The sequence below is a fragment of the Apus apus genome, chromosome 16 (genome assembly GCF_020740795.1).
Source record: "Apus apus isolate bApuApu2 chromosome 16, bApuApu2.pri.cur, whole genome shotgun sequence".
NCBI classification, from domain to species: Eukaryota; Metazoa; Chordata; class Aves; order Apodiformes; family Apodidae; genus Apus; species Apus apus.
The window spans coordinates 1,705,598-1,732,708 of record NC_067297.1 but is presented as its reverse complement, the minus strand read 5'-3'; the positions used below and the strand labels follow the sequence as shown (position 1 = coordinate 1,732,708).

General features: G+C 53.9%; 1 protein-coding gene across 6 annotated transcripts in view; it reads left to right on the top strand.

Annotated features, from left to right (window-relative positions):
* NF2 (NF2, moesin-ezrin-radixin like (MERLIN) tumor suppressor) overlaps positions 1 to 27,044 on the top strand; it is a 50,581-nt gene extending 23,537 nt beyond the window's left edge. The window contains exons 8-17 of one of the 6 annotated variants that reach the window (XM_051633993.1): positions 132 to 266; positions 2,452 to 2,526; positions 4,009 to 4,122; positions 6,363 to 6,485; positions 6,853 to 7,070; positions 8,354 to 8,459; positions 13,522 to 13,649; positions 15,857 to 16,016; positions 17,695 to 17,739; positions 25,835 to 27,044. In XM_051633993.1, the coding sequence (XP_051489953.1) occupies positions 132 to 266; positions 2,452 to 2,526; positions 4,009 to 4,122; positions 6,363 to 6,485; positions 6,853 to 7,070; positions 8,354 to 8,459; positions 13,522 to 13,649; positions 15,857 to 16,016; positions 17,695 to 17,730 (1,095 nt within the window). In that variant the 3' untranslated portion in view covers positions 17,731 to 17,739; positions 25,835 to 27,044. Of the gene's footprint in view, positions 1 to 131; positions 267 to 2,451; positions 2,527 to 4,008; positions 4,123 to 6,362; positions 6,486 to 6,852; positions 7,071 to 8,353; positions 8,460 to 13,518; positions 13,650 to 15,856; positions 16,017 to 17,694; positions 17,755 to 25,834 lie in introns of all 6 variants that reach the window. The other 5 variants (XM_051633991.1, XM_051633992.1, XM_051633990.1 and 2 more) reach the window with 5 other exon arrangements.
* Positions 27,045 to 27,111: the final 67 nt, after the last annotated feature.

The following is a 27,111-nucleotide window of genomic DNA, read 5'->3' as shown; positions in this document are numbered from 1 at the left end:
CTTTGCTGCCAGCTGCAGCTCTCTTGGTGGGTCCCTGCTCAGGGCTGGCTGGGGAAGGTAACAACAGTCCACGTCAGCCCCTCCCAGGGCAATAAAAGCATTTTGGTTTGCTCTTTTCTTTCCCCCTGTAGAATAAAAAAGGCACAGAACTGCTCCTTGGAGTTGATGCCTTGGGTCTTCACATTTATGACCCAGACAACAGGTTGACCCCTAAAATCTCCTTCCCGTGGAACGAGATCCGGAATATCTCATACAGTGATAAAGAGGTATGGACACATCTCCCCTCCCCTCCAGAGCAGTAACAACACAATTGCAATTTCAAATTATTTCTTTTAGCTTCTCTGTCTGCTGTGCTTGCTCTCACCAGCTTAGCTAAGGGCAGCTCAGCTTCTCCAACTGAAAACTTAATTCCAAGCCCTTCTGAAACCTCCCAGGAGTGGGTGTACAAGAGGTCAACTGGGAGCTGTTCTGTTTGGTTTCAGAGCACATTCAAACCCTCTCTGTAATTTTTTTCAAGCAAACAAAATTGCTGTTAATGTTCTTAGCCCAAACAGCAGAGTTCAGAAGTTGAGATCTCTACTGTGTGTGTTACTGTGTAGATTTACTGGGGGGATGTATTCCTGGTGGGAAGAGCTCTTGCCATATCATTACATCACCTTGAGTTTTCAGGCTGGCAGAACAGCTGGAATCTTTTTAGGAAGCTGAGTAATTTAAGCCCACTCTTGGATAGATGTTTATTCAATCCAGAGCTTAAATATGAATCTTCTGAATCATTGGCCACCAGGCCTAGTTGAGAAGAGCAATGAAATGGGCTGTGGAGGGGAAAATGATCAGCTCAGTTTTCAGTCTGAGGGAGCTGCTCAAAGGAACCAGCTGCCTTCATGGCGAGGAAGAAAATTAACTTCTTAATTAAAAATTGGTTCCTAATCTAAACATGATATTGATCAGGGTAAAAGTTAAAGGTTTTCTCATCAGCTGCGTTTATTACATGTCTGGGGAAGTTTTATAAGTAAGGCCATGCTGGCATTATCTTCACTTGTTTTACTCCTTAAAAATAAAGAGCTTGACAAGTCTTGCAAGACAGAGGGACTTGGGAAGTTTTCCTCTCCGTGGCAGAGGAGGGTGATGGAAGCTGTGGGATCTGGGGATGGGAGCCTCTGTAGCCAGGCCCTGACACAGGGCTGGAATGGAGCTTTCTCCTGGGAGAGGACTGCCACCTTCCATCTGGTCAATCATCTGTGCAATCAGTTGACCACAAGTAGACCTGACAGGACAGTAAACAGGCTTAATAGCTGGGTGTGACACCTCTGGCCACACCAGAGGGCTTTAATCTGTCAGAACAAAGCCTGACTGGTTATGGCACTGAAATCCTGTGTTTGTGGCACTGAAATTCCTTTCCAAGTGGATTTCTGCCAGAGCCCGAGTCTGGGGACATCCTCACACGTCTGCCTGGGTTAGAGCCTTAAAAGATGAGCTTTTAAACTGACAAAACAAAGCACTGCCAGGGTGAGTTGGGCTGAGCCTGCCTGGGCAGTAGTGACAGATAACCCTGCTTTAATGGGCACAGCCTGCCTGCTCCACTGCTGTCTCTTCAGCCAGTTATTTCTGTAGCCTGTGGGGGAGTGATGGAATATGTGCCTGCCTTCTGTAAAATGTGGTGTTGTGGAGCAGTCCATCTCTTCAAGTACCCTTTGGTTGGTTCAGAATCTTCTGTGTACCCTGGGGTTGTGTTGGTGAAGCTCTGGAATCTGGGGATGCCACCTCTGTCCTCTTGAGACCTGCTGGGGGAAAGCTCTTTGGAGAGGGTGAACCCAGGCGTGGTGAGAGCTGTTTGGTTGGCACAGAGACTGTAAATAAAAGTTAGAGCAAGGGGCACAGTCCTTTGGATTGCAGAGCAGTTTAGTGACACAGCTGACTTTTGGAGAACAAAAGGCATGGAAAATCCCTATGGGGAGCCTGTGCAGGTGGAGGTGGCAACAAGGACAGCAGCTCCTGTGTGTGTGTTCCTAGGGGAACCCTTCTGTCCATCCATCAGGCAGCTGAGCTGGTTCTTCCTCCCTTCAGGAGTGCCAGGAATTTCTGCTCTACCTTCTCCATTCTCTGCAGATGCCAAGGAGAGCAGCCTCTTGCCTTGGGAAGGTGCTGAGCTGTCTGTGCCCTCTGCAAGGAGCAGTGTAGAGGACACTGGCTGTGGGGCAGGGCAGTCTGCAGGTGGACAACACTCATTGCTCTGGGGCTTTGTCTGACCAGAGGGACAGTTGTCTCCTTGGTTGCTTTTGCCCCTAGTTCTCCTGCTTGGCACAAAGCCATGGGGACAGCTCTCAGCCTTGTTTGTCTGCCGTGGCTGACCTCCTCTGAGCCAAAGCTTTCAGTGAGACTTTTATAGCTGCCTTTTTATTAAATGCACTGCTCTCTGATAACTCTCCCCCTCTTTTATTTTTTCCTTTTCAGTTTACGATTAAGCCATTGGACAAAAAGATTGATGTTTTTAAATTCAATTCATCAAAGCTGCGTGTGAATAAGCTGGTAAGTCCACTGACAGAGTCATTTTTATTGCCTGCAGCAGTAGTTTCTACCAGCAGTAGGAGACCACAGAGGAGGGAGGGAGTGTGCTGGCCTGGCTGGACTGGAGCTGTGCTGTGGTCCAGCAGATATTGCTCAGTCACAGCCTCTAGAAGAGAAGGGGGAAGCTCAAGTCAAGCTCCTTCACAGAACTTCTTCCCCCTCTCCTGTTTCTGTGCTCCCTTTTTGAGCTCCTGGGTTACATCTGACCTGCATGGTGGAAGCACTTAGTAAGTAAAAGTTTCTTGTCACCCCCATCTTTGCTCCAGATCCCCTTTTTTCTGCTGCCCATCTTCTCCATCCTGCTCCCTGTTTCAGGGTGCATCATTATTAGAGCTGCAGTCCTGGCTTTTTCCCAGTATCCCTCCAAGGACACTCTCCTTGTACAGGGGTGGGGGGGCTATGTTCACAGAATCATAGAATCCCAGGCTGGTTTGAGATGGGAGGGACCTTAAAGATCATCTAGATCCACCCCCCTGTATGGGCAGGGACACCTCCCACCAGCCCAGGTTGCTCCAAGCCCCATCCAACCTGCCCTTCAACACTTCTGGGAATGGGGCACAATGATGTGTAGCTCTGCACCATGTTAAGTTGAACAAGGGACCCACAGAAAGCAGAGGGGGATATTTTTCCCATCCTTATAAGAGAGGGAGGGGAGCTTTGCTGTCCTGATTGTAAACTGTTCCATCCCACGTGCCATAGGGGAGTGGGGCTTCCTAACAAAGGCCTCATTCATGGCTCTCATCAGGTTCATAGAGAAAAATTCAAGTTCAGAAGCCTGCTTTTATTGCTGAATAGAGCATTCCCTCTCCTGTGTGCCCACCCCTTTGCCAGCCCTCCTCTAGTATTGCCACCTTCCTTGTCTTCTTCCTGGAGTACCAGAGGAAGCCACACTGGTGCTCAGAACCCTTCAGCAAAGGCATCAGAAGGTGTCCTAGAAACATTTTTATAAGCCTTCTGTTTGTGTGTAGCCTTGTCCTAGATGGAAAGTGGTTTCCCTTCTCTTTTTTCTTTTTTGTTTTTTAATCTCAATGCTTTAAACATGCATTTGGGTGAAGGGACAGGTTCATCTTGAACCCAAAGAAAGGGGGACAGTGAGAACCAGGGAAGCAGTCTGAGCTGTAGAAGTCTTTGTTATTTGGCCTAATGCCTTTTGGGGCTGGTGGAACTTGCTGGACCATGCCTGCACAGAAGGCAGATCATTGGGCTCTGCAAAGAGCTGGCAGCCCAGGAGCTGGTGTTTGGGCCAAGTCTTGGGCTGTGCCTCAGCTCCCTGCCCCTCATGTAGGTACAAGAGCTCCTAAGGTTTGAGATAAGCAGGTGGAAGTGCTGACAAGCACCAAACCAAAGCAGTTCTAGTGGGTTTGTGTGGCAGGAATACAAACCACCTCATCGTCACCACGTGTACAGCTGTTTGTCTCCACTCTTCACCCTTGACTGGAATAGATTCTTCAACTGTGTATTGGAAACCACGACCTCTTCATGAGGAGGAGAAAGGCAGACTCCTTGGAGGTCCAACAGATGAAGGCACAGGCCAGGGAGGAGAAAGCCAGGAAGCAGGTGAGAGACATGTCCATGAGCCAAAATCAGAAATGCAAATGAACTGGGGGAGGAACAGGCTCCAGAATGGCATCGAGCACATGGAGCAGCTTTGAGGGAAGGTCCAGCTGAACATCTCTCTTTAGTAGCCTCCTCCCACCTCGCCAGTCATTCCCAGCTTGGCTCTGCAGGCTGATAGCAGCCTGGCAGCCCCAGTCCAGCCCCCACACTGGGGAAGAAAACCAGGAGGACAGGAGGGAAGAGCTGCTCTGTGTGTCCTACAACCCTGCCTGCATCTTCCCTGCCTCACTGCCAGAAGGATGTCACCCTGGGGTAGTTGCTTGTATCAGAGCAGGGGCTGGGAGGGGGAGCTGTGCTTTGCCTTGCTCCTCATTTCCTAATTACCCAGTGATGGAATGCAGGGTGAGGCCAGGGGCCCTGCAGCCTGCATGCTAATGGGGTGCTGGGCTCCCCTGCCTGCCGCGGGTCAGCCCAGGCAGCCCCAGAGGCTCTTTGGAGCCAGCAGCCTGGAGCCTGTGAGCAGCTATCAGCAAATTGGCTTGTATGAATCATTGTTGTCTGCTTGTAAGACCTTTTTTCTACTCACTTGAAACCCACGCGGCTAAGCTGGGCGCTGGTGCTCGGAATATCAATGTCCCTTTTGCAGTCACACCACTAGGGAGCAGCAGCAGAAGCCAAAGCAGCCGCTTGCACCCAGGAGGGACTTAGTGCTCAAGGGGCTGCTGAGTTAATGGAGTGTGTCCACGGAGCTGCCCCAGTGGTGCTAGGCTTGGTGGTGAGGTGCTCAGCTGACCTGGAGAGGTGAGGTGGCTTGTCTTGCAGGCACCTCCTGGAGCAGTTCTGCTCCCTGTAGCAGACACAAGTCACTAGGAGGGCAACCAGGCCAGCTCCTCTGGGGAAGGGGGAGCCTCTTGCTCTGGTCTGCCACACTAGTGGCAGCAAAATATCCAAGTGCTGGTGGCTTCAGGGACAGGTTTTACAGTCCTCTGAGTTTTGGATGCATTTGAGTAACACCAGCAAGTGCCTGAAATCTTGTTGCTTAGCTGGGCTGCTGGGAGGGGTGAGCAGGAGCTTATGGCTCTGCCCAGGCTCCCAAATCCAGAGCCCTTGTGCCCCACGGGAAAGGTCAGACTTCTGCTGGGCTTGGCTGCTCTCCCCCAAGCCAGCCACCACGCTGTCTCGTCTGCTCTCTCCTCTCTCCCCAGGATCCACAGTTGTTCCCTGGTTGCAGGGAATTCTTGTTAACAGAAGCCCTGAGTGGGATGCAGATCCTCATGATAATTAATGAGGGGAACCTTTAATCGAAGGCAGCAGAGCCGTTAGAGCAGTGGGCGTCCCTCTTCGGGAGCACGGTTGGTGGCCAAGGAGTGGAGAAATGTGTCTTGTCACACTTATTTCCCTTATTAAACCCAGCAGGAGGCCTGTGCCATGCTGCCAGTCCTTGCTGGAGCACTGAAATTTATGAGGCACCCATCTCTGTTGTACTGAAGTGCTTAAACTCGGCGTGTTAATTAGCCCGACGGCTCCTTTTGGGCACTTGGCTGGCAGAGACACAGTTGTTGGGCACACTCTGTCTGCACAACACTCAGCTCCTTCTGGGAAGAGGTGGCAGGATTCTGGTGGGTTCTCTCAGCGTGGCTGAGGTCTTCTCCTGTCTGGAGGAGTATCCTGCAGACGGAGCTGGAGGGAGAGAATTTGTCATGTCTAGGAAGTGATAGGGGTGGTCACACTCTTTGTGACTTGTATAAATGAGTGGAAGTGAAGTTCCCAGGGTTAGGTGTCTGCTCAAAAGCAGCAGCTGTCCATGTCCTTCAAACTCCTGCCTTGCAATGTGTCTGTACTTGATGTTTTGAAGATAACCCCAGATTGCCCTGCAGCCCAGTCTTGGTGTAAGAAACTCAGGGTGTAGCTGGAGCTCTTGGGACCCCACTTGTCTGAGCGTGCCCTGTGGGTCAGCGTGGGAGTGTGCTGTTTGGGGACATGGTCACCTGCAGGCAGCTGGTGGGACAGGCTGTGGGTAACAGCCTGAGCAGAGGATTGTCTTGGGAACTGTACTCTGCAAGGCTGCAGGGTGCATCAGGTCACCCCTGGTGAGTGAAACTCCCCGCGGGGATAAGCAGAGAGGAGGCAGCAGTGCAGCCCTCTGCTCCCACCTCCAGATAGTGAACCTCTCTCATCCTCTGGAAAGGCTTTCTAATGTGTGTTACTTCTCCTCACTTTCCCCACCCCCTCTTTCCTAGATGGAACGGCAGCGCCTGGCCCGAGAGAAGCAAATGAGAGAAGAGGCTGAGAGGACAAGAGATGAGCTGGAGAGAAGATTGATGCAGTTAAAGGAAGAGGCAACGATGGCCAACGAGGCTCTGGTAGGTCTCTGGGAGGTTGTTTCCCAACGCACTGCTGCTGTTCCTCACTCTTTCCACTGCTGAAGCATTTTAGGAAGGTTGTTTCCCAATGCACTGGCTGTTCTCAAAGCGCTGCTGGTGGGCAGTGATCAGGAGGCTGGATGAAGTTGATTTCATCCCACCAGCCTGCTGTGACAGGAGCACGAAGGAGGAGGGTTTGGGATGGGGCCTGGGCTCATCCAGTTCTTGGCTGCAGGAGCTTCAGGCGTGCATGGAAGGGAGGGACTCCATGGGCCATGGTGGCCATGTGAAGTGAATGCACCAGGGGGGGAGCACATCTGGGGACACATTCACTGCCCTCCATGGCTCAGTGTGCCTTTGTTCTCAGATGAGGTCTGAAGAGACAGCAGACTTGCTGGCTGAGAAGGCTCAGATCACAGAGGAGGAGGCCAAGCTCCTGGCTCAGAAAGCAGCTGAGGCTGAACAGGAGATGCAGAGGATCAAAGCCACGGCCATCCGGACGGAGGAGGAGAAGAGGCTGATGGAACAGAAGGTGCTAGAGGCAGAGATGTTGGCACTGAAAATGGCGGAGGAGTCGGAGAGGAGGTCAGAGGGTACAACCTTGCAGCTGCCTCTGCTTTGCTTTCCAACCCCCTTCTGTCCCAGCTGACAGAGCAGCTCGTGCCTTGAGTTAGGCCATCCAACGGTTTGCAGGGAGCCCTGGGCCTCCTGTGTGTGTACAACAGCCAGTGCCCCAAGGCTCAGCTGGTTTCTCTGCCCATCTCAGTGTTTGCCACAGCTGGGCTGTCCCTGAGTGGGAAACAGTGCTGGTAGGGCAGTGGTCTTTCCCTGGATCCCAGGCAGAGACCCTTCTCTGAAGCCTTCTCTGGGAGAGAGTGGTGGAAGCAGCAGGGAGAGGAGTAGAAGGTACCATGGTCCTTGGCACTCTGCCTTCTGCAGAAGCCACCTCTGCTTTTGGGTGATTTCTGCAAACACCCACTGCATTCCCCAAAGTATTTTGCCACGTTATGACACTTGGGGGGTTTCTTTTGTGGATGTTAAATCTACATTTGCTCATCTCTTTGTTCTTCTACTTCCCTCTCAGTTTAGTTCTCCATACCAGGTCTCCGTTTCAGGTTAGCCTTCAGGTCTCCTTGGTTCCTGGTGTCCTTGCTTCCTGTTGAAACTGATGTTTCCATCCTCTTGGTACCAGAGCCCTGGTCCCGTGGTGCATTTGGTAGCAAGCAAGTGAAAGGTCATTCTTGTTTCCTTCCAACTGATTACTCCCTTCCATGTGAGACCTCACTTGGTGTCAGCCCTTCTGCTTGGATGATCACTGCCCTTATCCATCTCTTCTTGCCTTGCTCTCTGTCTTGTGAAGTCTCCACTCAAATTTCCACACAGCAGAGAAAGCTTCTTCCCTTTGGCTTTCTCCTTGCAGGGGGTCCTTGAGTCTCAGGGATAAAGTTTAAAATTAGTTAGGCCCTGCAAGGAGGCAACCTTGGGTGCTTTTGCCTTTACATGTAGTTAGTAATTGTTACTAGAGGCTTGTCAGGAACCTGCCTCTCCTGCTGTAAGTCTGAGCTTCACTTTTGGAGTTCTTCTCCCCTTTCTAGCATCTCAGCACACTTTTCCAGCCCTTAGCCTTGCTCACTGATGCTCCTGCAGAGCCCGTGGTGGAGCTGCCCTTACGTGGCTTGGGTGTTTCTGCTAATTACAGCACCCTGTGTGCGAGAGGTTCTGGTGTTTCCCTTGTCCAGAGCATTTCTGAGTTTAGGTCTTGCTGCAGGACAGATCTCACCCTCTTCTGCACCATAATCCTGCTTCTCCATCCCCTCTCTCCTCTCAGCCTCAGGCTGATATTTGCCATTTGCTGTTTCTCTCTGTAGGGCAAAGGAGGCTGATCAGCTGAAGCAGGATCTTCAGGAGGCTCGCGAGTCCGAGCGGAGGGCAAAGCAGAAGCTTCTGGAGATCACCAGCAAGTCATCCTACACAGTAAGAGCCACCTGAACTTCTAGTCCCAGTTCCCAGCTCATAACTGTGCCCTCCCCTGGATCCTGAGGGAATCTCCTATCTCCATCCCATGGGTGGAGGGGTAGGAGCTGCTCGTTGCAGGGCTAAGCAGCTGTTCAGAAACCCCCAGCACTGCTTGTCCTTCTCAGCCACCGTGTCCAGCAGAAGGTCACTTTGCTCTTCCCCCCATCTACCCTGCCTCCTGCTACCAGAATAAGGGTGAAATTCAAAGTATCAAAGTTGAAACCAATGTAGCCAGTTTGTCAGAGCCACACTTCCCTAGCACCAGTGGAGTAAACCAGCTGCCAACAGCTATTACAGTAGTGTTAAGTACTGACAAAACCAAGGATGTCCTTATTCTTGTTGGGTAGGAGAAATGTTGTTCAGACCTTGTGAATTCATTCTTTGGGCATGAACTGGCCACTGTGCATCTGTGTGCTGGCAAAAACCTTCCTTGAAGGGAGATTAGTCCATAATTGCCCATTAAGAGGATTTCACACCTTCCTTTGAAGCATCTGGTCCGGGTTGCTGCTGGGGACTGACACTCCAGATTAAAGGACCTTGCTCTGATCCTTTTGGCAGTTCCTTTCCTCAGCTTCTCTGCTGGTGCTGCAGGGCCTGCAAACCCCCGTGAGGTGCCTGCAAACCCCCATCAGGTGCCTGCAAACCCCATCAGGTGCTTCCCTCACGGCTGCCAGCTCGGCTGCCTCTGGAGGGGAGGAGGGGGAAGAGCTCCACAGCTTCAGGAGCAGACTCAACGGATGCACCTCTGGCTTACTGACCTGTCTAGTAGTGAAGTTTTCATTTGATCCTGCAGACTTCTTCCCCACTCCTCTGGAAGCTTTTGAGGAGCAGATTAAAAGGGGCTTGGAAAGAAGTAACTCTCAGTTCTCTGAGGTTCCCTGTGAAAATGTTCAGAAGCTTTTAGAAATGGCAGTAATGGAAAAGAGTCAGGTGCTCTTAGCCATGAGACACTTGGTCACGTTCTGGCTACCTCGGTGCTCTCTACAGCTTAGCTTTGGAGTGCTTTTAGGTTTCTGGGATCCACAAATTCTTTAATTGTGGGTTTAACTTGTGCTCAGGGTGGAGTGTCCTCCCTGAACCTCTGCTGCAGTGTTGAAGCTCGGGCAGCACTTCCACATCCATGTTCCCCAGCCTTGCTGTGTCTCTCCTCAGCCAGCCAGGACCCCAGCCAGCCAGCCCTTCTGTTCCTGCCTGCCCAGTTAAAGCCTCATTAATGGGAATGTTGTAGGGTTGCATGGAGCTCAGCTCCACCCCTCCAGCTGCATCTGCCTGCAGGCAATCCGTGCAGAACCACCTCCTCCAGACACGTGGCTCTGCCTCCTCTCTTCTCCGAAGAGCCCTGGCCTTCCTGATGTGGCTGCTGAAGCCAGGGAGGGATGGGGACAGGGAGGATGGGGACGTGCTTTTGTCCTCTCCACTTGGGTGGCAGGGTCCTTCATGCAGCAGCCACCCCTGGGAGGAGCCCCGTGTCACACAGACTCTTGTTTTCCAAGGTCAGGAAGAGGCAGGTGTGACCCTTGTGGCTGTGTGACAACACCTTTCTCTTTCTGGCCCTTCCATCCCCTGTCACACCAGTCTCACCTCTCCCTTCCCCTGTGGCCTCTCTCATGGCTCTGCTGCTTTTGTGTTTGGGGCAGACTGGTGAGATGTGCAGAGATCTTGTTCCTGCACTGGATTTGGGCCAACCTCCCTCCCCTGCCAGCACCCGGTGGGTGAGCACAGCCCAGGGGAGGGAGGGAGCCCAGGATGGCCTGAGGGGTGGAGCAGTTCTGAAAGCTGCTGTTGGGAGGCTCCTGTCCCTCAGGTGAATGGCAGCTCTGCCAAACAGCACAGGATTCCAGCTCCTCCTTTCCTTAATGAGGGGCTAAAGCTGAGTTTCTTCTTCTCTGTGGTCCCAGTACTTGTGCTGTGTGTGTGTCCCCGTGGCACTGGGAGCTAGACAGGGCTTCCCTTGGGAGCAAGAGCAGGAGAGGACAGGGGGAGTGGATGGATGTGTTGCAGAAAAGGCAAGAAACAGTTAATTTGTGTTTTTTTTTTTTTTCCCCTGTAACTTTCCAGTCACCCATCCAGGTTCTTTCAAGCTTGTTTCAGTGTCTTTTTTAGTCCTTGAAGCCTAGGCTGCTTTTGTGATGGGACTGGTAGGTGATGCATGAGAGAGAAGACGTGAAGCAGAGTCTCAGACCATCAGGGCTGGGAGAACAATTCATTCTTTCCTGACTTGGCAACAGCTCTTTGCCTCCTTCATTGCCCTTCAGGTACCACTCATGGCAAGACTAAAGGCAGGAATCTCTTCTCTGATCCTCCTGAAGTAGCAGGTGGCTGTTTTGGGCTTGCCAAGTACAGGCAGTGGCAGCAAGAGGAGGAGCTGTCCCCGTGGGGAAGCCTCCTGACACGACTTGCTCTTTGCTTCCTCTGTCTCTTCTGTCTTGCCTGCTCTGTACTCCAGAGGGATGGCCACTGTCAGCATGGTGCTTGCCTCTATTAACAGCAGGGAATTGTTTTAATACAGTAACAGGGCTATGCATTTTGTTCCAGCTGAAGAAACACCCAAGGGAAAAGGTCTGTGTCCCCTTCATCATCCCACGTCCCAGCGATATCCCACGTCCCCTGGATTATAAATCCCTGCGCCTCGTGCAAGGCTTCCCTGGGATTGTTGCAAAAGGCAGGGAAATTCCTTGCTCCAGATTAAGCCTGTGCCTTTGAAGGCCCTCAGCATGCTCTTTGCACTTCCAGTGCTCTTCCTCACTGCTGCAGCTCTCTGACTTCTCCACCAGTTTTTTTCTGTGCTTCCCGAAAGAGCCGTGCTGAGGAGAGGCGAGGAAGTGGCTGTAGTAACCCTGACAAATTGGCATCTGGACTTAATGATTGCAGCAACTGAAATTCCTGCTCAACTGTTACTGCTGCTGTTTGGGTTTGTGGGTTTTGTTTTTTTTTTTTAAAAAAAAAAAAGCCCAACAAGCTTGGACTGAAAAACATGCTGAAGGTGATTTGAAGGCCAGCAGGCTGGTTCTGGTGATCCTGGCTCCCCTGCACAGCAGAACCTCACGTAGGAAGGGCTTTGTGAACACCTGTGTGCCTTACAGGGAAGGGACTTGAATGTCAATGTGATGCAAGTATTGAAATCAGTTAAGTGCTTTGGCAGACCTGTCCCATTTCCTTCGAGACTGGAATTGAGGTGCCCAGTTGTCCTTTCCAGCTCCTGCTCCAGAATTAATGTGGCTGCGCTCTGCGCCAGCAGCCGTCGCCGAGGAGAGGAAGAAATGGTGTTTCCTTGTGGGAGTCTGACTTACCTGGAAGGCTCCAGCCAGGAGCAGAGCAGTTTCAGGTGCCACCTTGTTTCTTTTTGTACTCTGGTGTCTGCATTCCAGCTTTGGCTCTGCAGGGTGGATGAAATTTCATGCCTGTTTGTCCAGCTGGAGAGGGAGCGGGGGATGAGCCCTGGCTGCTTGTGAATTCCAGGCTGGTGGGGAGGGAAGAGGCAGGTTATGGTGCAGAGTAAATCTGTCACCACCCAGTGCTAGTGGTTCTTGTTCAAGCAGAGCTAACTGCAAACAATCCCCAGAGTATCCCACGTAGAAGAAATGAGGGAGAGAAATAACCAGCTGAAGCTTGAGATCTGGTTTACTGGGGCAGGTACCAGACTCTGCAGCACTGTCTCCTGCCATCCCTCAGTCCAGGCTGGTTTGGGCACATTATTTTCATTACAAGAATCCCTTAAAGCAAGAAGGAGTGTCTGGCAGAGAGGTGGGTGACCTTTGGAGGCCAGGCTGGATTTCTTGTGCCTAAAGTGAGGGCTATGCACGCTGGCAGAGCTCTGACTCAGATTCACGTGCACTGTCTGCCATCTGAAGCCACTGTGCCACCCTTGACGTGTGCCTCAGCTAACATTCTGCAAGAGGAGAGTGATGATTTCAGTCAGGATGCTTTTCTTCTGCTGCTAATGAGCCCATTTATTAGAGGTGTAGCAGAATTTTTGACTGAGAGAAAGGACATTTATTTATTTTGTTAGGGGAAGATAAAACCTGAGGGCCTGGCAGTGTGTGTCAGTGGGGGAACTCACAGCATTTTGCAGGAGGAAGAGTCACACCAATCCTTGCTCAGGTGTGATAGGAGTGATTCCCTGTGATATCTCTGCATTTCCAACTGAATCCAGCAGTGGTTCCTAAACACTTGGGGCTGTAAATTGCTGCGAAGAGAAAAATGTCTTGATGCATCTCCATGAACCCGACTGAAATTGCATCCTGAGTTAACCCTTGGGGTTACATTGGTCTTTGCTCACACTGAAGGGAGCAGTGCAGGACTCTGCTGTCCTCCAGGATCTCACGTTGCCCCTGTTCACAGCTTGCACTTGTAAAGTTGGATTTGATGTTAAATAGCTGTTGGATGTCTCCCAACAGGCAGCTTCTGTCTGGCATTGTTCTAAGTGGGACAGCAGGGATAGAACCTGCATTTTACCAAGATTTGTCAATAGATCCTACAGGCAGGTGATGTTTTACCTGCTCTTTTCTACCACAGAGAGCTGGGTCCCAGAGGAGCAATAGCTCTGAATTGAAGAGCAAATTGGGAAAGGAGCAAGAGGGATCTTTGGGCTGAGCTGGTGCTTGGGACTTTGGGCTTGTCTGGTGCTCTGCTCCTGCAGTGCCTTGGGGTGCTCCCCATCTTCTGTGGGAACAGATGACTGGCTGCAGAACAGCCTCAGAACCTGCTCTCTAGAAACAATCTGCTCTCCAGTTTGAGACTGGTTCAGACTGGTGGGGCTGTGCTGCACCAGGAGTACCTGTGCCCTGTCCCTTTCCCCGTGCACCATCTCCAGTTCAGCTCCTCTGGAAGGTAGAATACACCCAGCTCTGGGGTGTGTCTTGTTACCTGAGTGAGTCACAGATCAGGACCTTATTACAGCACGAGTAAGTAGCACCTTGTGCTGAGGTGCTGCTCTGGTTTTACCTCTGTGTTGCAGAACATTGGCTGTAGGAACACTTCTGTGGCCAGCAGTGGTTAATTTGTACTTTCTCTCTAGCAGTCCATGAATTCAAGTACAACAGCACTGCCTACAGACCTGCCAAGCTTCAACCTCATCAATGAGAGCCTGTCCTTTGACTTCAAAGACACGGACATGAAGAGGCTTTCCATGGAAATCGAGAAAGAGAAGTAAGTGGTGGCCAGACCAGGGCTGGGATTTGTGCTCAGGTTGCGGTGGGAGGAGTTGCCCCGGGGCTGGAGGGGACTTTGATGGCCCAGACAAGCACGGTGCCAGGAGCAAAGAGGAAAAGCCTTTCAGGTTCGTTTAGTAGCTGCTGGCCATTGCTCTGGGTGAGGACTGGTGTCCCAGATGCATCCCTGCTCCTGCCTCAAGGTGTGTGTGAGCAGGCTGAGCCCTGCACCCAACTCTCCCTGTGGTTAAGGCTTTAACCACGTGTTGGTAGAAAGAGTTAAGAGCAGGCTGCTTGCTGGTACACTTGCATTTGTAGCACACCCAGAGAAATGTCAGGATAGCTGGAGTCTGTGCTGAAGTCCCATGTTAGGGCTTTAACCCCCTTTTCTTGGAATCTGTGTCATGTTTGCATATAAAAAGCAAGCGCAAGCAAGCTGGGCTGTGGCTGTGAGCTTTGATCTCCTGTTCTCCTCAGGGTGTAAGTCTAGCCTTCAAAATCACAAATTTAGCAGAAATCAAAGCAGATCAGATTTTAATCTCAGTAGTAATATTGTGCTTTGTTTATTGATTGGGTTGTAGATCAAAGCTAGAGGGGCTCTGCCATAGCATTCTGGCCAAAAACTTCCCAGGGCTGGAATGAAACACCCCTGAATCCCAGAGGGTGGTTAATTTTGAGTACCCTCTCCTTTGTATGGAATAACAGACCACTCTGCTAGAGGCAGAGATTGAAAACTTGTCTTAAAGCTAGAAGGGAAAAGATAGCAGCTGAAAATAACTAGATAATTCCTGGTTCTGCACCCAGGTTGCTAACTAGGTCATCCCACTCTCCAAAGCAGGAAGAGTTTGGCTCTGCTTTCCCTGCCTTCTCTGGGACTCTGCTCCTTCCTCAGGCACTGAAATAAACCCCACTACAAATTTTGGCACTCTGGAAAGGTTCTTGTTATCCTGCTGGCACTTTGACCTGGGTCTCAGTGTTTAATTACAGTCTGGCATGATGTGATTTTTCTCCAGTTGATGCTTCCTCGTGGAAGGCTTCGTCTTTTCAGCCCAAGCTGAAAACAAAGACTTATGGCCAAGTCCTGAGAATGGTTGGGGTTTGGGTGTTCTTATCCTGGGAGATGTTTCTGTCTCCCAGGGACGCTGTGTGTCCAAAAGTTCCCTGATATTTAGGGGGCAGTGTTTGCTCCCACACATTTTACAAGCTAGATGCCTCTAAAACATGAGAAGTCAGCAGAGCAGAGTCCTGCCTTCCTGGAAGGATTCATGCCTTGGAGTTTGGGAGCTGGGTTTGAGAGAGGGAGCAGTGAAGTAGAGCAGAACTGCTTAAACCACTGTCCTGGAGACCTGTGGAATGTTAACTTGTGTCACAGTGCAGCTCCACTTGGAAATGGGGGGATGTATAAATATCATCCAGCAGCTCTAGTTTGGCTTCTTTTTTTTTTTTTTTTTTTTCTTTTCTTTATAATAACAGAACTTAGAGGTTTTTCCTAGGGTCAGCTGTCTGATTCTTTTTAGAATCATAGAATGGTTTGGGTGGGAAGGGACCTTAAAGCCCATCCAGTCCCACCCCCTGCATGGGCAGGGACATCTCCCACCAGACCAGGTTGCTCCAAGCCACATCCAGCCTGGTCTTGAACACTCCCAGGGATGGGGCAGCCACAGCTTCCCTGGGCAACCTGGGCCAGGCTCTCACCACCCTCACAGCACAGAATTTCCTCTTCATGTCTCACCTCAATCTCCCTCTTCCAGTTTTCATCCATCCCCCTCATCCCATCCCTCCCTGCCCTTGTCCCAAGCCCCTCCCCAGCTTTCCTGGAGCCCCTTCAGGCACTGGAAGCTGCTCTAAGGTCTCCCTGGAGCCTTCTCTTCTCCAGGCTGAACACCCCAACTCTCCCAGCCTGGCTCCAGAGCAGAGCTGCTCCAGCCCTCCCATCATCTCCGTGGCCTCCTAAAATAAATACTCTCTCCAGGAGCTCCACGTCCTTCTTATTCTGAGTGCTCCAGAACTGGACACAATTAGTAACAAAGAAATCATTGCTCAGAGTAGTTCATTATGTGCTGTAAACTCATGTTGTCAGTTCCACACCCCAGAGCTGATGAAAATAAGCCTTTTTTCTGTCACAGTTCCTTGCCACGGTATCATGACCTGCATGATACTGGGCATTTGGCCAGTACTAACCCAGGACTCTCTTGCCTGTGCTAGGGTAGAGTACATGGAGAAGAGCAAGCACCTACAGGAGCAGCTGAATGAGCTGAAGACAGAAATTGAGGCACTGAAGCTGAAGGAGAGGGAGACAGCCCTGGATATATTGCACAACGAGAACGCCAGCCGAGGCAGCAGCAAGCACAACACTATCAAAAAGGTATCAGAGGGCTCCAGTTTGTGTCTCACCTGATGAAATCCTTGAAACACAGCAAGGATATAACCCTTCCCTTTGGCTTAGCTTTTGCACAAGTTGTTATAATAAAATGGTTTGATCTAGGTTTTCTTCCCTAGCTGCTTAGCTTTGAACCAGGGTGCAGAGAACTTCAGCTTCTGCTGGCTCCTGGGTTCTGTTGCCACAGCTGAGCCTTGTCTTTTCAGGGCTGTGGGAAGGGGTGCAAAGGTCTGGAGGTTTGAGTATCTTGCTGAACCTTAACAGGGATGCTGTTAGAAGGCATTCCTGACCCTAGTGACCCCAGGAGCAGGAAAAGCCCTTCCTATTGCAACCATTCCCTGCAGGCAAGGAAGCAGCCTTGAGCTTGGCTGGTGGCAAAACTACTCCTGACTTACTGGCTCTCAGTAGACAAAGCCAAAACCTTCATCCTCTCTTTTAATCTGTTCTCCAGTTACCTGTAGTGCAGCTTCAAGTACTAACAGCAAAATCTTTCACTAGCAGGGGGTGTGTGAGGTCTCTGCTCCCTGTGCTCTTGGCCCCTGGAACCACCTGCCTCTAAAAATGTGGTTGAGATGGAAAACTTTGCCAAAACGTTGGGGTGGCTGGGTCAGCTGGCCTGGGGACACACCTCAAAGGTCACAGCAAAGCCCACTCTTTATTTTTACGTCCTTTTGCTGCGTAGCTCAGTGTGAGGAGGGTCTGGGGGTGCTTCCACCCTCAGTGCAGTGGGATGTTGTGGTGAGCCCCACTCATCTGCCAAGGGTTTTGCTCTGCCAGGGCTCTTCCCCTGCTGGCTTTCTGCTGGCAGCTCTCCTTGGGAGGGATCCAGGAACCCGTGTGGCACAGGATGCAGGTCGTGGTAACAACTCCAGGGTTTTAAAAACAAATCCTTAGCTCCTTACTTACTCCCTGCTGAGAGTTATGTCTGAAAGGATTTGAAAATACCTGTTCATGCTGATTTTCATGGCTGGGAGTTAATCAGCCTGGAATTGGGGCAGGATGATCCATCTAGTGGGTCTTACTTCCAAGTTCCCCCCTGCTGGCCCTGAGCTATTCGGGTCCTGTCCCTCCAGACTGTAAAATCTTCACAGACCCTGTTGTGACTGTAGAATCCAAAGACATTTTAGCTCTCCAGTGGGTTTTGTCTCCGTGCTCAGGGCCCTTGGTTTAAAGGGAAAATGCTAAATTTTCACTTCTGACAGAGACAAGTTCACAGAAAGCTGATGGTCCGGTTTGTCTCACTTAAAGAAGGCAGCTGGTGATGTCTGTCAGGGCTCGTGGCTGTAACTGGGATGGCAGTGATCAGGCTCCCTTCCTTTGAAGCTGGAGTCTTGGGCTGTGCCCTCCCTTCAGGAGGGGCCCGAGGCTGCTCCTGCAAAGGGTTTTCAAAGGTCTGTGAGTGGAGCACATCAGTGCAAACCCCCAGGCTGCTTTTGTCCCCGCCACCAGGAGGTCAGGAGGGCTTTTGTCTTGGCCGTTGGGATGGGAAAGGAAAAGGCTGGAAGTGGGATAGCAGTTTAGCAACACTCCAGTCATCCCAACCCTCTGCCCCACCTGGAAGCTGCTGATCCAGCGCTGGGGACACAGTTTTGCACCGTGACCTGCCGTGAACTCGCATTACAGAGGATTGTTTTGTTTTGTTCATTTTATTTTGCTGGTTTAGCCTCAAGCCCAGGGCAGAAGACCTATCTGCATTTGAGACTTCCAAGTAGGTTATTCCAAGGTACTCTGCCTGGGGTGATGGGATCACTGGCTGGGATACTAACCCGTGCATGAGCTTGCCTGCCCCGTGCTCCCGTTGCTGCCACCCTTGCAAGGCTCCTCACACAGCAGGGTGTGTTGCCAGTGACACCAGGCTCTTCACAGCCTCTGTGCCTTCCTTTCTGTACCTGAGCCTCCGTGCTGGGAAGCATCTTTCTTGGCAGAACTTGAGTTGGCAACATGGGTGGCTTAAATAATTAAACACGCCTGGTGGGGTGTTTTTTTTTTGCTGCGCTGCCAGTGGCTGGGGATCTATTGGAGGTGCAGGGTGGCCTTTGAAGATTCCTTTCATGAAGTAAAGTGGGACCTTCCCCCTTGTTTGCTGCAGAAGGGAATTCAGGATTTAAAAAAACAAACAAGCAAACAAACCCCATCAGATCCTTGCTGCCAAAGCTATCAGAGCAGGCTAAACCCGCTCAGCCCCGGCGCGGAGCAGCACGGGGGGCACCTTGTCAGCCTCTGCCTGGGGGAGAAGGATCAGAGGGACATGCAGCAGAGGGGTGTGGACAGCCAGGTCTGCAGGGGGCTCCTGGGCAAGGCTGCTAGCTGGGGGTGGTCCAGGGAAACCGTGGTGTTGGTCACCATCACACTGGGGACACCAGCTGGCAAAGCCACTCTCATTCCTGCCTCTGCCTGTCACCATCGCACGGGATGGTTTGGGTGGGAAGGGACTTTGAAGATCACCTGGTTCCCACCCCTTTCCATGGTCAGGGACACCTTTCACTAGACCAAGTTGCTCCAAGCCCTATCCAACCTGCTCTTGTCCCCTGTTCCCTACCTCCTTCAGCATGCTGGTGACTCCTGCTCTGTTAGTGCCACCTCTCAGCTTCCCAGAGCCTACTTTCCTCCGCAGGCTATCCCTGTGACTCCCTCCTTTGGGAGGATGAGTTTTGGGAAAGGTTTTGGTTTTTTGCTCTTTCCTCAGCTGTGGTTCTTGCCCACCCCCAGGGCTTAGTGAGTGCTAAGGGCTGGCAGAGCTGGTGGGAAACACCTTTGGAAAAAGCTTTTGTTGATGGTTCCTCTGGGGACTTGCCCAGCCCTGCCTGCACAGTGGGCATGTACAGCCTTGGAGCCACTTCCCAGCACCTCTGGAGCAGGGGCAGGAGGATGCTTTAGATGCAGACTTCTCCCTGGCCAGTACCCAGAAGCAATCAGCACAGGTTTGTGCCATTCCAGGGCTACAGGCAGTGCCATAAATCACTCACACTCAGGGTTTTGTGCCTCTCAGGGAGGCTGTAGGTGTTGCCGAGATGGGCTCCTCTTGTTGTGTTCCTTAGGGATGAGGGAGGACATAGCTAAATCAAGGGGTGACCCTGCAAGTCCAGGACACCTTGGGAGGAGGTGCTGGATGTCTCTGGGACAGGCTGGCTGTGCTTGAAACTGTTGTCCCATCCTGACTGGCCTGAGGAGCTCTGTGGCAGGTGGAATTGGGGCAACATCCACTTGTGGCCACAGCACGAGGAGGTGAATTGAAGCCCTGGCAGTTTGTGAAAAGACTAATCCAGCTGCAGGGAGAGATTTGGTGCCTGGGAGGAGCCCCCCCAATTAAATCAGATGCACAGCAAGTGCTGTGGTGTGACCTCTGGGTTTTGTTGCCTGCCTTTGAAGATGCCTGCTAAGTTTTTCATGTTTAATTACGTGGTTAACATGCTAATCCTTTTTTATGAGCTCTGTGGGCACAGCACAAGCAACCTCATCTGGAAGCTGATTTCCCTTCTATGTGGTGCTCTCTGCTGTCTCCAGCTGGCTCAGCTTCAGGAGGCTTTGCTGCTCAGGCTGTGGTGGAAGATGAAAAACCCCACTTCTTCCTCACACCCTTGGCTGTAGGAAGGCTCCCAGGACAGGCTGCTGCTCCAAAACACAGTTGGCTCTTTCATTCCCCTTGGTTTCTTCTACCACAGTCAGGCTTATTTGGTGTGATTTAAGCCCTTTGAAGTATCCAGGCAAGGAGCAAACCTCCAAGCCTGTTCCCAGACAAGCAGCTCTCTGCTCCTTCCATGGACCAGAGGGCCTTTCCCTGCTGGGCTTTCCAAAAGCTTTCAGATTTTTCTGGGATGCAGCATTCCTCTGGCTCCTTGGGGCCCTTGGTGCTCTTGGGACTTGGTGTGGATGTTGGTGGTGTATCCTGATCCATTGGCAATGAGCAGCTCTTGGCTGCCAAGCACAGAGGGGTGAGCGAGGCAGGGTCAAGTGGACTTCTGTGGGCTTGTCTCCAGGCTGCTCACCTTTGAGATCCATGCTGCTCTGTCCTCCACAGCAGTGTGAGGACACAGGGAAGTTAGTGATGGGTGCTGCCATCTGAGCCTCTCTGGATGTGGATACGAGGCTGCTGTGCCATCACCCGGTGTCTTGAGGCTGCTTGATCATCCAGGCAAGCTGAAGGTTTCTGGGAGGCTGGTGCTGGGCCAGGTGGCTTCTCTGCCTGTTTTCCACCTGCCCTGGCTGGTGTCTTGCCAAGGATCACTGAAATGTGTCCCTTGAGGACTTCCAACAGATCTTTTGGGGCCTCTCTGTCTTCTGGGGACTCCCTCACCTCTCCCCTTCTGGGACCCCTGCATGAAAGGCGTCTTGCTTGACTCTGGGGATTTGCTGGGGAGATGGAGGACCATGGCCATTTCAGGGAAGGAGGGTGTTGTTGTGCCTCTGGAGCTTCATCCTGCAGAGGGAGGCAACCAGCACAAGAACAACTTCTGCTCTGAGAAGAGCAAAAGAAGGGAGTGTGGGGGAGCAGGGCAGGCTGAGCTGCAGGCAGGGGGCTCCATCCTTTCCTGGGGATCCTGTGACATCCTGGCCACGGAGGAGGTGCTCTCGGTCTCACGCAGAACGGCAGCACCGCTGGATAATCCCCTCCCACCGGGGAGGGCTTGGCTGCAGAGCGAGCACCACTAGCAGGGGACTTCCCGGGAGCAGCAGCCGTGCTTCCCAGCCCCTCGGGAACTGCCAGGGCAGAGAAGAGATGAGTGAGGACACCAGCTCCTCGCCCTGCCTGGCACCTGGCTGGGATGCAGGAGGGAACCAGGAGACACTGGGTGAGCAGAGCACCTCTAGACACCTCTAGGCACAAACTCCCCAAGTGTGAGAGGAGACAGAGGCACATCCCACGTGGATCTTGCCCACACATCCACGGCTGTGTCCCTCCTCAGTTCGTTTCCTTTCCACCCTGCTTCTCCTGGGCGCTGGGAAGTGAAACAGCTAAACTGGGACACGGCAGCCTCCTTTCCTTGTTTACCAGGAGCGAAAGGAACCCGGGAAACGTCAGGCTGCCCCAGCTATTTTGGTGGCAGCCTTTGAAAAGCGGTTGCCTTCAGATGGAGCGGCGGCATCTCCCTTTTAAATGCTCTCATCAAAGCGGCGGGGCCGGGGGAAAGTTGTGCTTGGGAGAGAATTAAACGGCGGCGTGGGAGGAAGAGAGGAGCGGGGAGGTGGGGACTTGGAAAGGAGGGGGGGAGGGCAAAATGGGAAGGTTCGGGTTTCAAAAGTGAGGGTGAGGGTTGAAGTGTCTACCTGGCTGGTGGGGACTGGGGAGGGGGGGGTGGGGATGGAGAAGGGTGTTCAAGGGAATGAAGGGGGTTTTTTGGGTTGGCAGGGATGGTGGATCTGCCTTCCAGCAGCAGCGTGTCCCGGGCATTGTGGGGGGTGAAGTGATGGTTCAACCTCTCTCTCCTCCTCCAGCCTCCCAGGGTGCAGAACCAAGGAAACAGCAAGGAAGTGAGAGGTGTGAAGCCTCTCCCTGGGAGGCTGGGGGAAGGTCGGTGTGATTTGCAGCCCCTGCTCCTTCCTGTGGCCCATCTCCCATGCGTGGGGAGGGCAGCAGCTCCCGTGGGCTCGCTGGGAGCCCGGCAGGTTTCCCTGGATTTGCTTTGCCCTGCTAGCAGGAATTGTGTGCCTGCAAGTATTGGGTTAGCTGCTCTAAACCACGGTTGCCTATGAAGGACTCTTTGGGTTGCTTTTGGGTTGTTTTTCTGAAATCAAATCAGTCCAGCAGCCCTGGGTAACAGCAGAGCTCAGAGGAACCCCAGCACAGGATTGCAGGGAGTGGGACTCTTCCCTTGCTCCTGTCTTGCTTCATTTGGGCTCTGGATGCTTAACTGCTCTCCCTCTCTCTCTCTCTCTCCCTCTAAATTTTCTTTGATGGCTCTGGTAGTGCATTGTGGAACCCCCCTCCCTCTTGCAGGAAGGAGATTATCATAATACTGCTTGTAAATCAATTTTTCCCCTCTTCTCCTCGCTGACGAGGATGTAACTCACTGGTAATCACTCTGCCTCGCCTGCCCCCTCGTATGGGACAGACAGATTGTTTATTTCTCCTTGCCTGGCTGGACTAAGGGGAGGCAGGCACTGCTAAAGAGTTTGTGGAGGTGCTGGAGGCCACTTTAGGGCTTTTCCCTCCATGAATGGTGGAGAGGCTGGAGCAGGACCCTGCTGGTGCAGGGAAGAAAAGATCAAAACCAGTTGCTCCCTGTGGGAGGGAGTAGGATTTCCCTGCAAGGAGCTGCTTGGGGCTCCTGCTTTTGCAGCCAGAGGGAGGTGAGCTTGGCTCCAGGGCTCCCACAGCACTTCCTGGTGCCCCTGAGGCACGGACTGGGATGAGCTGGGCTGCCCTGAGGAGCTTCCCTTGGCTCTGCCTGGGCTGGGATGAGCCAGGCTGCCCTGAGGAGCTTCCCTTGGCTCTGCCTGGCTTCCTCCAGCACATCCCTCAGGTTTTGCTGTGCTGAGCTGTGCCATGCTCACCGTTGAGACCACACTGGTGGCCAAGTTGTCCCCCTACGTGTCACCTGAGCACTGCTTGTGATAGGAGCCAGGATCATGATGGGAACAAGAAGGATCACAATGGGAACAAGGATCACCCTGCCTGCGACTGCTCAGCAGTGAGAAAAACAAGACTAAAAGAAGGAAAAAAGCAAGGGAGGGGAGCTTTCCCTCCTGCCACGACAGAGCCCTGGTGCTGGAGCATCAGTGTGAAGTGAAGAGCCATCTTCATTTCCTCTCTGGTCATTCTGTGCCTGCTGGAATCAGATGTGAGAAGGCAGCTCCTGGGGAGCTACTGGGCAGCCTCCATTCCCGGTCCAGTCCCCGTTCCTGGTGCCAGAGATGCCTTAGTTCCCACAGGGGTGGAGGTACAGCAGCCTGAAGTTGCTGGTCCCTTGCTGGCCAAGGTCCTGGCTATAACCCAGCTCCTGGAAGTGAGGTGGCTGTGCCCGTGTCCTGCTCGTGTGATGCTTTTCTGATGCCCTCCAGGTTACTGGGGACAGATGGATGGAGGCTGCTCTTCATGGAGCCTAAATGGGAAGGAATCCTCCTGCCTGAGCACTGCAGGAGCCTCCTGGATTTTTCCAAGACATCCAGAGCATGATAAGAGACTCAAGGGATGCTCCAGGCCATGAAAGTGCTGAAATCACTGTGGTCTTTGCCTTTGGCATGGAAAAATCAGGCTGGTGTCCAGTGCTGCTGAGCAGCAGGGCATGGCCCCTTGGGAATCCAGCACCCGCTCCTCTCCGTGGCACCCCATCTCATCAAGACCCATCTTTGCTCCCTGGGCTGCTCTTCCCATTCCTTGGTTTCCCTGTGTAGGGCAAAAAAAGCCCCATGGAGCATCTCAGGGAGCCTGTGAAGGCTGGGAGCTCCTGGTGAAGGAGCAGGGCTGCAGCTCTGCTTTCTCCTGGTGCCTGTGCTGGCTGCCCATGGAGCTCAGCCTCTGCCTGCTCCCCCCAGCACTGCAGCAGCCTTTCCTTGGGAAGGGGCAGCTTTGGGAACAGCAGCTGCTGTCCCAGCCAAGATTTGGGGCCCCCCCAGAACTGTGAAAGCAGGTGGGGGATCAGTGGGGAGCTGCACGTTGCTGTGAGCAGGATGGAAATAGTGCAGTCTCCCTCAGAAGCCTGGGGGGAAACATCTTCCCATGGTGGCAGCTGGTTCCTTTCATGGCTCCTTCAGGGCACTGGGATTGCTGGGGGGGGGATGTCTGGGAGGTGTCCCCTCTTGCTGTGCTGTAATGGAGCAGCACCACCAGCTGCTGTGGGCTGGGGAGGTGGTGGGCTGCTCTGCTCCACCATCCAGCCTGCAGAAGAGGTGGTTCCAGGGGTGGATGTTGGGCAGGAGGTAGCTGGCAGGTCATTGCTCCTTGGGGGTGTCTGCCCTCTTGGGGGGCTCCCCAGGTGAAATGGGAAAGCGAAGCTGCCCCGTTTGGGGCTGTGGTGGGTGGGTGGGCTCAGCTCAGCCTCACCCACCCCTCTCCAGCCCCGTGACCCTCCCTTGCAGCCCCCTTCTCTGCCCCATCCTTGCAGCCTGGCAGGGGGAGGCAGCAGCCCTGCTCCAAAGTGAGGACCAGGCCGAGTGCCCCCGTGTCTGCTCAGCTCTGAAACACCCCGTTCCCTGGGCTGTGCCCCAGCCAGGTGTCTGCTTGGGATCACAGGCAGGATTCCTGCTGGAGGAGCCGAAACAAAGCCCACCCTGGGGCTGGCAGCGGGGGGGGGGGGCAGCTCACTCCTTTTTTTATTAGCCCCTCTCTGGCCTTGGAAGACAGGAAAGAGCTTCCCAAAGCACACAAGGGCCCTGTCCCACCTCATCCAACCTCCATCCAGCTCTGGAGGGGATGCTGAGCAGGAGAGCCAGCCCTGGCCCCGGAGGTGCTGCCAGTGAAGGGTATTAAGCCCCTGCAGACATTTCCTCTGCAATACAGCTGCTTTTTTTTTTTTTTCTTTTTCCCAAACACCATTAGAGCTGTGAAGGAATTACCGAGGAGGGGGGAGGAGAGGGGAGGGGGAAGCTCTTGGCTTTCCTCACTGCAACGTGATCCCAGGATCCCTGGTTCAGCAAAACCAGCGTTCCCGGCGGCTGATCCTGCCACGGAGCCTTCCCAGTGAGCTGCCTGGTTTGGCAGCCCCTGGTGGTGCTTCAGCAGCTGGTGGGAATCATAGAATCATAGAATCCTAGGGGTTGGAAGGGACCTCGAAAGATCATCTAGTCCAACCCCCCCTGCCAGAGCAGGGTCACCTAGAGTACATCACATAGGAAGGCATCCAGGTGGGTTTTGGATGTCTCCAGAGAAGGAGACTCCACAACCTCCCTGGGCAGCCTGTTCCAGTGCTCATGGGAAGGTGACACCTCTCCCACCACCCTCCTCTGGGTGGGTGGTTGTGGATACGGTGATGGCTTCTGAGGGTGTTCCTGTCGTCTCTTGTTTGGTCTGTTAGGAAACAGGCTCACGGCTCCTCCGTGGGGTGGTTTTGTTGTGGAGGGACTCTCTGGTGTCACAAAAAGCTGCTCTGGGCTGGGGCTCCAGGTCCTGCAGAGCCTTGGCTCCAAGGACAGGGTCCTGCAAACAATGGGCTCGCCAGCTCCATCCTCCTGCAGGTCTGGGGTGATGGTCCCGGGGCAGGGGGAAGTTTTAGCTCAGACTGACAGTGGTGGCCAGTGGTGTTGTGGCTTCTTGGATCGTGCATGGTCACCCCATGGAGGGTGGTGGGATGGGTTGGACATGAGAACAGGATAGAGAATGGTGCTGGAGGGTGACGTGTGCCCAGCTGGCCTGGTGACTTTGGGGAGGCTGTGGGTTTAGAGGTGAGCAGGGTTCTCCCTCTGCCCGCAGCTGATGGAGGTTGTTTCTCCTCCAGCTTCGCGGGAGCCCCGTGTGTTCCCCCACCGGCCGGGCCAGGCAGGGAAGGAGCTCAGTGTCCCATGGCCCGGGACTGGCACCCTTGGTCCCAGCTCCTGTGTATCCCACAGCCAGAAAGCTGCAGCCACGCTCGTTACCCGATGGCACCGCTGGCCCCTCGTGGCAAGGGGGGGGCAGGAGGTGCCAGCAGCGCCCACCCCCCATCCCTGCCTGTCGCTGCCCCCCGCGGGCTCTGCACGACATCCCTGCTTCTGCCTTCCCGGGGATCTGGGGAGGAGCAGGAGGGGACAGAGGCAGCAGCTCCCTCCTGCTCAGCCCGGTGCCCTCGGCGCGGGGAGAGGGGGGGGGGGGGGGGTCGGGGGTGTGGGAAGCAGGGGGCTTCATCCCCGTCCCCCCATCCCCCTCAGCCGCCCGCTCTCCTCTCTTGCAGCTCACCCTGCAGAGCACCAAGTCCCGCGTTGCCTTCTTCGAGGAGCTCTAGGAACCCGCCGGCCGCTCCCGCACCGGCCCCGCACCGCCCCGCTCCCCCCAGGACCGGCGAGGCCCCCCCCGGAGCTGGGGAGCCGAGCACAGCCCCCCCACAACCCTCACACCCCGACAGACTCGGGGCCCGGGCTGCCCACGGACTGGGATGTTCTCGAGCTCAGCATCCATTCCTCCTCCTTTTCCACCCCTTTATTTTTTGGGTCGTTCTCTCCCCCTTTATTCCGTCTGTTTCTAGGGTAGTTTTTTACCCCCCCCCCCGCCCCGGTGCCGGGACCCCCGGGCTGGCAAGGGGCAGGGGGGGGGGGTCGGAGGGATCCCCGGCAGGAATTGCCGTGTCCCCCCTCCCCGGCAGTGCCCGGAGCTCCATTAGGCACCCAGAGCATGTGCCAGTGAAGTGCTGTAAATCAGGAGCTGTCGCGCCGGCTCTTCCAGCAGAGCCCGGAGCGGGATGGAGAAGCTGCGGGACCTCGGGTTTGGGGGGGGGATTTAGGGTCGCTGGGGGGGAGTGGGGGCGGAGAAACAGGGGCAGAAGGTGGGGAGGAAGGTCACCTCCTCCTCCTCCTCGGCAAGGGATAAGGAGCAGAACAGCTGGTGCCAACCAAAGGGAGCCTTTTGTTTTGTTTCACCCCTGCAAACTGTGGCAAACCCGGGCAAGGGGAGACCGGGGGGGGGTCCGGGGGCTCAGGGCTGGGCTCTCGCTGGGTGCCAGGGTCCGACACCCCCTCGGGTGGTGTGGGGGTTCCCCCCCCCCTCCCCCCAGCTCCTCCAAAGCTGGGCTTGCTGCCTTCCCGGGGCTGCCTGCTCCTGCCTGTCCTTACACGGGTGCCTTTGGTGACAGCTCTGACCTCCGGGCAGCAGCCGCGGGGACAACGGGGATGCCCTGACCTTCCCTGCCTGCCTCCAGCCCAAATCCCACCCCCCGCTCAGGGGAAACCCCCTCCAGCCCGAACGGAGCCGGTGCTGGCCCAGGAATCCTCTCGGGACCCTCAGTTCCTCCCACCAGCTGATGAGGGGACCCGGGTTGTTCCGGAGGGTCAGCCCAGGATCCTGTCCCGGGTCCGTGTGTCCCCGGGGCTGTCGAGCTGGGATGAAAGAACCTTTTTCTTGTTGGTTTTGAATAAAAATTCGGAGCGCAGGAGGAGGGGGAGCTTTGACTCCTTTGGTGTTTTCATTTGGGAAAAGCTTCCCCAATCCCTTCGCTGCTGCAGGGAAGGTTTGCAT